Source organism: Symphodus melops, assembly GCF_947650265.1.
Source record: "Symphodus melops genome assembly, chromosome: 1".
In the NCBI taxonomy this organism is placed as follows: Eukaryota; Metazoa; Chordata; class Actinopteri; order Labriformes; family Labridae; genus Symphodus; species Symphodus melops.
In genome coordinates, this window is record NC_136691.1 from 1593455 (window position 1) to 1602961 (window position 9507).

General features: G+C 44.9%; 1 protein-coding gene across 1 annotated transcript in view; it reads right to left on the reverse strand.

The window, feature by feature from the left end:
* LOC306824717 (serine/threonine-protein kinase D3-like) overlaps positions 1-8387 on the reverse strand; it is a 22745-nt gene extending 14358 nt beyond the window's left edge. The window contains exon 1 of the mRNA XM_079344988.1: positions 8047-8387. Coding sequence (XP_079201114.1) covers positions 8047-8343 — 297 coding nt within the window. The 5' untranslated portion in view covers positions 8344-8387. The remainder of the gene's footprint in view (positions 1-8046) is intronic.
* Positions 8388-9507: the final 1120 nt, after the last annotated feature.

Genomic DNA, 9507 nt, shown 5'->3' on the forward strand with positions numbered 1-9507 from the left:
ATGCAGCCCAGAGAAGTAAAAAGCTAACGTTCTGCTACAAGCGAACTACACCGCGGTCGGTTTGTAATGACGTCACGACCGTTACGCTTCATCAATCTAATCATCGGATTTCACAAGCTAGCTAAACGTTAGCTTAATAAGTTGTTTATTTACCTAATATTTGCAAGAACACTGAAAAACATGACTAGAGGCTGAAAGGAGGATTAGGGAGAGAGTTCCCGGCGTGATGACGTTTAATGTCTCCATGACAACCACTGTAGTTTCAGTTAGCTACTCGTTAGCAACCGCCGTTTAAAGTTTGTGTAAAAACGTTCACCAGTGGCGGTCTTAGCTAATGTAGTTTATCTCGTCTAACAAAACATCAACATCTCTTCAGCTTGTGTTAACCACAGACCTTATTTCAGGCGTCTAACCACAAACACATTCAACATCCTCATTGACTTTTAGAGTGAGGAACCCACGGCGCTAAAATGCTAACTCACTTCCTGGTTTTAGGACTCAAAACTACACCAGTCTATAGAAACTGTTTGTCCATCTTTACTGTGGTAAAAATAAAAATTAACCTTGGTGACATGCAGCCGAGTATTTCAATGGCTGTTGTGAAACTGTGACTCAGCTTGAAGCTGTAAGAAAAACAATCCTCCGTGCTGATTGGACGATATCTAAACCAGAAGTGAAACGCTTCTGTTCAGCTGCCACGATGACACACTTGGGCTCCGTCCAATCACGTGAGAGGAAGACGTCGGACTCTGTGTTCTCTGAGGTGAGCGGAGAAACGCAGTAAGAGTTCTGTTAATGGACAAGAGTGTGAGCTTAATACACACTGATCCCTCTTTATGGTTAATCCTCCATTAACCAGCTTTTAACCTCCACACACACACACACACACACACGCACACACACACACACACACACACACACTCAATCCCTCTAACTCTCCAAACTGAAGCCACATTTCTGCACACCACAGTTCAGTGTCTGTTGTCGGGGTCGAGAAGCCAAAACCTTCAGGCCCTGCAACACGACCCCTGACCCTCAAACACGGCGGCTCGGACACGACCCCTGACCCTCAAACACGGCGGCTCGGACACGACCGGGACGGGACGTCTCCGTGTTTGACTCGAGGTCGCGCCTTCACCACCGAGGGGAGGAGATCCATCACCTGGATCAGAGCAGCGAAGTGTTCATGGAGATAATCCCGGTTCACTCCACACACACAACTTAACCCAACGTCTGATTCATTTTTCAGCGAGGCGTTCCTATTGGCCGTCATCGAGCGTGCACTTCATCACCTTCATCAGCTCAGAAGGGAAATTTGATTTCCAGCAGAGGACAAAAACACAACAAATGAAAAAGACAGAGCAGCCTGAAGGAGTACGAAGGGTTACGTGTTTTTAAAAGCTTTAAGGTTTTATTATCGAGGATCAAAACAACGTTTCCTGTTTCTTTAGAGGGCAAACGCAGCGAGTCGTAGTGACCCTGCACGGGGAGCATTATTTGATGGAGGATTATTCTCCTTACATGTTTAATGTCCTCCTTGCAGCCTTATTCACTTCAGATGTGTTTATTTAGAAAGCCTCAGTGATCGATTTATCACCATGGGAACATTTTTTGTTTTTTAAATAAGGTAGCTCATCTCGACCGAGCAGCTCCAAACAACACCGAACATTTAGCTTTAAAATATGAGATTTATCAATTAGTGTCAAACACACAACTTTCTTCTTTCTTTTCTGTTGGAAAACTGAATTACCGTAAATTTCGGACTATAAGCCGCTACTTTTTTGTCACGTTTTGAACACTGCGGCTTTTACAAGGATGCGGCTTATTTATGGATTTTTCTTGGGGGACAATGAGCTTCTGCCGCAAAAACATTTCACCTCGTCGCGTCGGATCTTAATATCAGTCATTTTGCGCTTCATGCACGCCACGCACCCTCATCATGGAAAACACACGGAGAAATACATATGATGCAGCTTTCAAGTTAAAGGCGATCGACCCGGCTGTCAAAGAAGGAAATAGAGCTGCTGCACGTAAAGTTGAAACTGACAGCGAGGAAGTGAGTAATGAAGTCATTCTGAGGCAGTGAATGGATGGACTTTTTCATGTGAAATGTATTACAGTAATCTTTTTCCATCAGCCGTGTTACAGACACTGTTCCATCAAGGATTTCCAGAAGGCTTTACGGATGTTACCGTTAGCCTACGTATTTAATCAAAAGTTAAAACAATGTTTTTGTGTCACGTCTTTCTGTGTAAATAGTTATAACGTGGACACCTGCGGCTTATAATCAAGTGCGGCTTATATATGTACAAATTCATTTACTTATTTTTAGCCGGTGCGGCTTATATCCAGGTGCGCTCAATAGTCCGGAATATACAGTAAATAAATTAAATTACTAAATTAGACCCCCCCATGATGAGAGAAGTCCATCCTCTCCGTCTTCTGCCTGCTCCACTTTTCAGAAAATGTGTGCTCAAACAGGCCGTTTGGAGATTTTCCCTTCATGACATCACAAAGGGCAGTAGCCCCTCCCCCAGGTGGGTGACACTCCCACAGCTAGGTGTTTGTTCTGCCCTCTGAGTCTGCCTTCTCACCGTAAACAATAGGACATGGAGCCAGAAAGCAGCGAGTACACCCGAGCCCTTCCAGAGAGGGGGCGTGGTCAGACACAGCTCATTTACATATTTAAAGCTACAGACACAGAAACAGCCTGTTCTGAGCAGAGCTGGCTTATAGACATGATCACTGGTTTAAACTGGTTGAAGAGGGGGAGAACATGTGACCTTTAAACTGGTGCCTGTTTTTAAATCCTTTATTTCAAAATTGTTTTTTTTGTCTTTAAAAGCAGAAAGAAAAGAAAGAAAAAGAAATGAGGAAGTTTAAAGTGTGTTTGAAAATTTTCGAGCAGACGTTTTGTTGACTCAGACCAAAGAAGCTGAATATTATGTAATCTAGTAAATTCTCTGACAGCAGGAGGTGGAGAAACGTTTAGCACCGAGATCTAAACGAGCAGTTTTAATTTGATTAATTTATTCGTTCCTTTTGTTCATGATTTGTGTAACTTTGTTCAGTCTTTTTTCAGAACCCCCGCACACACACACACACACACTTTTATAATATATATATGTGTTTAGTGTGTAATGTTGCACATCTGTCGCCTCTCTGAAACATCACGTGACGTTCACCTCGTACATCAGTAGGATTATAAAATCACTCAAAGCGGCAGCGACACGAAGAGCACAAACGGATAAAACAGCCGTTTGTCGTGCGCCGCAGAACCTTTCAGCGTCAATAAAACTCTCCAACTCTTTCGCCGTTTGCCTGCAATTAGCCTGCAGGGACGGCGCTAAAACGGGGCTGATGGGAAATGTGAAGGTAAACAGCAGCGCGCCTGGTTTCCCTGCATCCGCTCAGCTGTCACCTCGCTCAGGAAACAACAGGAAGCAGCTCTGAGTGGGTCAAGGTTGTTGGTGTGCGAGTGTGGGAGTTTCATTCATCCACTCATCAAAAGGCTGAAATCACCGCCGAGGGCTGCGAATGAAACACACACACACACGCACGCACACACACGCACACACTCGAGTAGATTATTTAATGTAAAAACAATCAGCTGCGGTTTCTCGTCAACTTTCACAAACTTCTTTTTCAATCAGTTAAAAAACCTCTTCCAGGATGATTGAAACTTTATGACTGGAAACGCCCACGACCTCCGTCTCAGAGCGCCTTTCACCAGCTCTCACTGTTGCTAGGTTACCAAAGTTAACTTCTGCTGCCCTCCTTAATGTCCGTCAGGCGTGAGTTAAACGCTCCCCGTGTTTAATATTTACCTCGAGAACACACAAAGACGACTTAAAGAAGTCACGAGCAGCAGATCGACACCTGGAAACGGATCCCTCGAGGCAGACCAGCTTCTCCTTCTCCTTTATTTATTTTTTTACAAAGCTGATTGATGATTTTTTAGAAGCTTAAGTCCCACCCATCTTGTTTCTGATTGGTTGCTGAAGGAGAAGTGACATTGACGAGCTGACAAATAATAAATATCCTCAGAAAGACAGAGCAACATGTGGTTTGCATTTATCTCATGAGTACAGCTGCTCACGCTCCAGAAACGGGCCGAGTCGGACAGGCAGGACGTGTGGCGTCCGATAGAGAAGAAGCATGGCGCCGATTGGGCGAGGCGTCCGCAGAGTGTGTGGAAGTTGGGAATTAGACTTTTCTGCAGTTGTTAGCGATGGACGCATTTACAAAATGGTCTTAATATCTGCAGATTTGTAGATCTAATGATGCACATCCGTCCATCATGGTCTGATCCAATAAAGTTCAATTAAAAAGCATCGTGTCCCCGGTGTGACGCTGAGTACGTCTCTCTCTGTCACATCCTCCCCCCCTCACACACCTCGCTGTGTGTACTCGTGTGTTAAAGTCACCTCAGGGTTTCCTCTGGGTTCATTCAACGGCGGCACGACCACGCATTAAAAATGACCTCAACAGGAAGTGAACAGAAAGACTGAGACACGGCGGGTATGAGACGTGTGTTTATGTCTCCATGAGAGAGACCGATCTCAGTTTACTCGGATTCAACACATTTATACACAACTAAAGAAACGCTGCAGGACTTCAGCTTCTACAGAGACTCACTGTCATGTCTGTGGTATAAAAAAAAAAATGGACAGGCGTCAGCTGATCCGGAACAAACGGGGAAGTAAAACTAAAAACACCGGGAGGAGCGCATAGAAAGCAGAGAAGAAGAAACCTTTACAGGACTGTGTTCAGTTCGTGTTGACGCCGTGAGGTCAGACTGAACCGTTCATGTAGGAAGTAACAACCTCTTCTGCTCACTGTGACCTCAGAGGTCACATGGTCAACCACAGGAAGTTACCAGCCTAGCCCCCAAAAGTCCTCCCACACACAAACAAAGGAAATCCCCCAAACCATTAAGAACATTTTTTTTTTTTCTGCTGTAAAAAAATTATAATAATAATAATGGGAAGTAAAAAGCAGCGACAGATACGTAAGGCCCCTTTAAAAGTCCTGCTGAAGACAAAGAAGGTGAGTCGTTTACATGATGTCATCAAACGCATCGTTTAGATGCAAACGAGCGTCAGATTTCCCGCTGAGATTCGACCTGATGGACGGAGTTAAGAAAATATCAAACAATGCCATTTCCTGTTTCTGATACGATAACGGAAGACAAGGCGGAAACAAATCAACTTCCTGGTTTTTATCTGATCTGCAGATACAGTAGGCACAGGTGGAGGAAGGGGTGTGTGTGTGTGTGTGTGTGTGTGTGTGTGTGTCAGGCTCCTCAGAGGCTGCACACTATTTCCCAGCAACAAGCGCTCAGTACTGTAAACTTCACAACCTGCCAAAGTGCACTCAGTCTTTGTTTACAGTGGACGACAGCTGAATCCAAGCAGCAACATGTGGAGTCGAGCCGACATGAGCGCTCGAAACAATAAGATAAATAAATAAATAAATAAATATTCAAATGTTCTAAAGTCGACGATCATGAACCAATCAGTGAAGTCCCCTCGGACTTTATTATCAGAGCGCTCCACTGTTGTGTAGGCGGGTCGAGCCGCCTCTCTCTCTCTCTCTCTATATTCACTCCTCTACCTGGCCTTGGTAACCATGGAAACCAGTGTAGCTGAGGACTCGCTTCACCTGGACGACAGAGGGAAGAAGCTGGTAAAAATATAAGAAGTGTTCTCCGCTCACTGACTTCACTCGTGTTTTTAAGAGCTGCCACTGACACACGCCTGTTTTTATGTACAGTGAGCTGATACGGTTGATCAGATGCGCGATGCTCCACATTAGGATTAAAAATAGAAGCTGGCGTCCTCACTGCCGGGTTTGTTAACGTTGAACCCCCCCAAAAAAACAACTTTAAAAAACAAAACATTCATTTAAAGTTGAAGCTATTTTAAAAGCATCTCCAGGTCTTGAAGGCTTTTTGAAGGGAAAGTGGAAAACTGTGTTCCCATGGAGGTCGAGAGTGTCGAGCTGCCGCCACATAGTTCTTCCTGAAAGTGGAGAGAACCAATCAGACGACAGGGGGCGGGACGTAACGTTGGGACGATTTGAATTGGAGTGTTAAGCTGCTTTTTATTTCTTCATCATTTGAAGGTTTATTTTGGAGCAAAAAAAGAAAAGGTGGCGCTCACAGATTTGGAGTTGTCTGGGTTTTGTTGTTGTTGTTGTTGTTGTTGTTTGTTGGTCGGGTGTCGGTTCCATGAGTTGCTCTGTTGTCATGGGTTTAAAACAAACAAACTATGAGCTCAAATAAGATTTTAAAAAAGTAGGGTGAAGTTGACGCAGAGTAAACAGGTTATCACACCCTCCACGCTGGGACTGGGTTCGGGTTTGTGGGCGTGAAGGTGGTCGATGTGGCGACTTACGAGGGCGAGGGCGAGCGCGGGGGCGGGGGACTCCCCCCCCCTCCAGTGGAGACCACACAGCAGCCGTACAGCTGAACCTTCACAGTCCCCACACACGCAGCTCACAGCTTCATGATGTGCACACAAAAGCAGGAAGGAGTCAATTCCAGTGATGATGTCATTTTGTAGGCCAAACTGGAGACCCACCTTTTCCTCACGGAGGAGCTTCCTGCTGGGATTCGACATCAGTGAAGGAAAAGTCTCAGGGAGCTGTGATAACGAAGGCCCAAAGCAGCAGGGAGGGAAATGACCTCGCTGTGTTTACGCAGGTCTCAACTGGTCCCAAAGCAAACAGGTCTAAGGACTAAGGTAGGACTGGGGGACACTCAGGAAGACGCTCTGAGTCTAAACCTCCAGGTTGGCTTCATGTTTGTCCTGCTGATATTTCCTGTCTCTCTTCAGCCTCAACAAAAAAAAAAAAACATGGACCCAAAACATTTTTTTTAAAGATTTTTGAAGAGTTTGAAAAGAAGAGTGACAGAGTTATGAACTCTCTCTCTCTCTCTCTCTGCCTGTTTATCTATCAGACCTCTTCAGTACACGCAGGACGAACAGATGAGTCGACAGTAAGCAAACCAACCCGCCCTGATCCTCCTCCTGTGAAATATGAAGCAAGGAGCGCAGACGCAGCAACACCAACCAGGAATTGAAAAAAATGACTTTTCCTCTCGATGAGAGGTTCACACTTTTAAAAACCCTCCTGAAGCTTCCAGGAGGAGCTTCACGTGTGCACGCAAACACACAGACTTCACCTCCAGGCAATAGGAGGAAGGGAGTGACGTTACTGTACTGCGACTGCTGCTGCACGGACTCTTTCAGCGCCGTTTGAGCCGTGTTCAGTGTGGATGGTCGCTGATATGGTCGGTCAGAGATCAGATGTGTGAAGAGAATCAGCTCGTTCACTCGAGCTGTAGAGCAGACCAATCATTTCTCATGACTCCATTCAAAAATCCATTTTTGATTCAAAAGGATTCTGGACTCAAAGTCTGGAGGATTTACTCCCGTCATCTGAGAGACTTGTTGAATTTATCGTTGCTTTCTACTCAGTGAAAGAGCTACAAATAAAAAAAAAAGAAACATAAAAAATCGATTTTAAATCTTAGAAGAGAAGAATCTTGATTTCTACGTAAATTGATTTTTTTCTCCCACTTCTATTAGCTGTGCTCTTCTTAAGTCCCGCCCTCTCACGTTCTCTGCTCCAATAACAGTCGAGTAATTTGTGCAAAAAGTCTTTTTTTTTTACCTGGTTCATACAGCTGATCATGTTGAACGTGTAAAAAAAATCAAAGATTTTTGTTTTTTAACAGAATTCTGTAAATAAAAGCAAGAAAAGAATCTCTTTGTATCTCAAATCAAGAATAATGACGCAGCGCTTTCTGCTCTGAGAGGACGTCGACGTGTTCGAGGGAAGTTCTGGTGCAGAGTGAAGGCCGAGCTCGCCGGCAAAACTGTGAAGCAGAAACTTACAGGAAGTCCCGACTGAGCGGGTGAAACGGAGACGCTCAGCTTTCTTTAAGAGGACAGAGGACGGCAGTGAAGACGGTCCACAGTGAGAAGTCCACCGTGGATGGTTTGTTTTCCAGCGTGAGATACAGAAAGGAAGACGTACCTTTTGGTCCACGATGGAGCAGACGAGCTCCCTCACGGCGGACAGCGAGTGGTCCCCGGGTTCCAGCGTGACCGTCTCCCTGGTCAGTCCGATCTGCAGCAGGAAGGAGACCCCGAGGATGGAGCCGCGGGAGTTGGTGGGGCTGGGAGCCGACTGGCTGCCGTTAGACAGCCGGCTGCAGAGCGTGGCGGGCGGGCTGGGGGACGGCGACGGGGTCGGCGGCGAGGCATGCTGAGGCAGGGCGGAGAAAGAGCGAGGGGAGGCCGGCGGCGGCGGCGGGCTGTTCTCGGCAGACATTGGCTGTTATCTTTGACGTCGTCCAGGCAGGAGGAGGACGAGCCGGGACGTTAAGAACATCCAAAAGAAAGATCTCAGGCTGCTCGAAGGCTCATCAGTCAGGCGAGCGTCTCCTCGTTCGCTTGGCTCAATTCACGATTTTCACCAAAACCGTCTCCAGACTGCTGAGCATCTCCGTCGAGCGAGGCCTGAAGATCGGAGAGGTTCAGCTTCAGACAGAGCGCTGCATGAAGCTGTGGATCGGGATGTCCAGATGTGCTGTTTGTCCTTCCTGTTTTCACAGAGTGCATCTGCTGAAAATAAAAAGAGGACGTATCAGAGAGCGGTCACCTGTACGTTTGTCTCTCTCTACCACGTAACTGATGTCCTCTTTATTCTATAGACTGTTGAGTCCCTTTCATACACATCATTTAGAACAGATTCACCTTTGACCTTCAACAAGACCACAAAGTTCCCTCTTTTCACGGCGGTAAATGTCAATCAGCATTTTGTCTCTTTTTTTTTTCAAAAAGGTCAAAATGAAAATGTCTCGATTTGCACACGAGCCAGAAAATGTTCTCGCTTAAGAATTTACCCAAGAGGACGCACATCCAAACATTTCATTTGACTGTCTTTACAATGAAAATGAGTACATGTGTGTTGATGTATGTTGTGATAAAGGGGGGGGGGGGGACCAGAGGGTCGCCAGCTCCAGGCTCGATGCAGTTAAATGACTTTAATGAAGTAAATGTATTTCATCTATGTTTTTAAAGCGGTGTAGAAAACCAGGAAAATGTTAAAATTTTATATCAATATCTGCCATGCAACACTTCATTAGTATTATTTAACTAATTCTAACTTGAATTTCCCTCAGGATCAATAAAGTATCTATCTATCATTTAGTATCTGCCTACTTGCACAGCTCTATATTTAAATATATATTTATAATTATTTCTTATTTACTGCATATAAGTCTGTTTTGTATCTAACGTTATAGTTTTGTATTTTCACTTTGTACTCCCATCTTATTTCACATCTTTATTATTTGGTTAATATGTTTTAGTATAGCTGCACTTTACAGCTCTGTGTGCCTTTAAATTGACTAATAAAGTTTTTTAAACTTGTTTTAAATATCATCAGAGACAGGGAAACACTATAATAAATGAATATTAAACTAGATAAAAG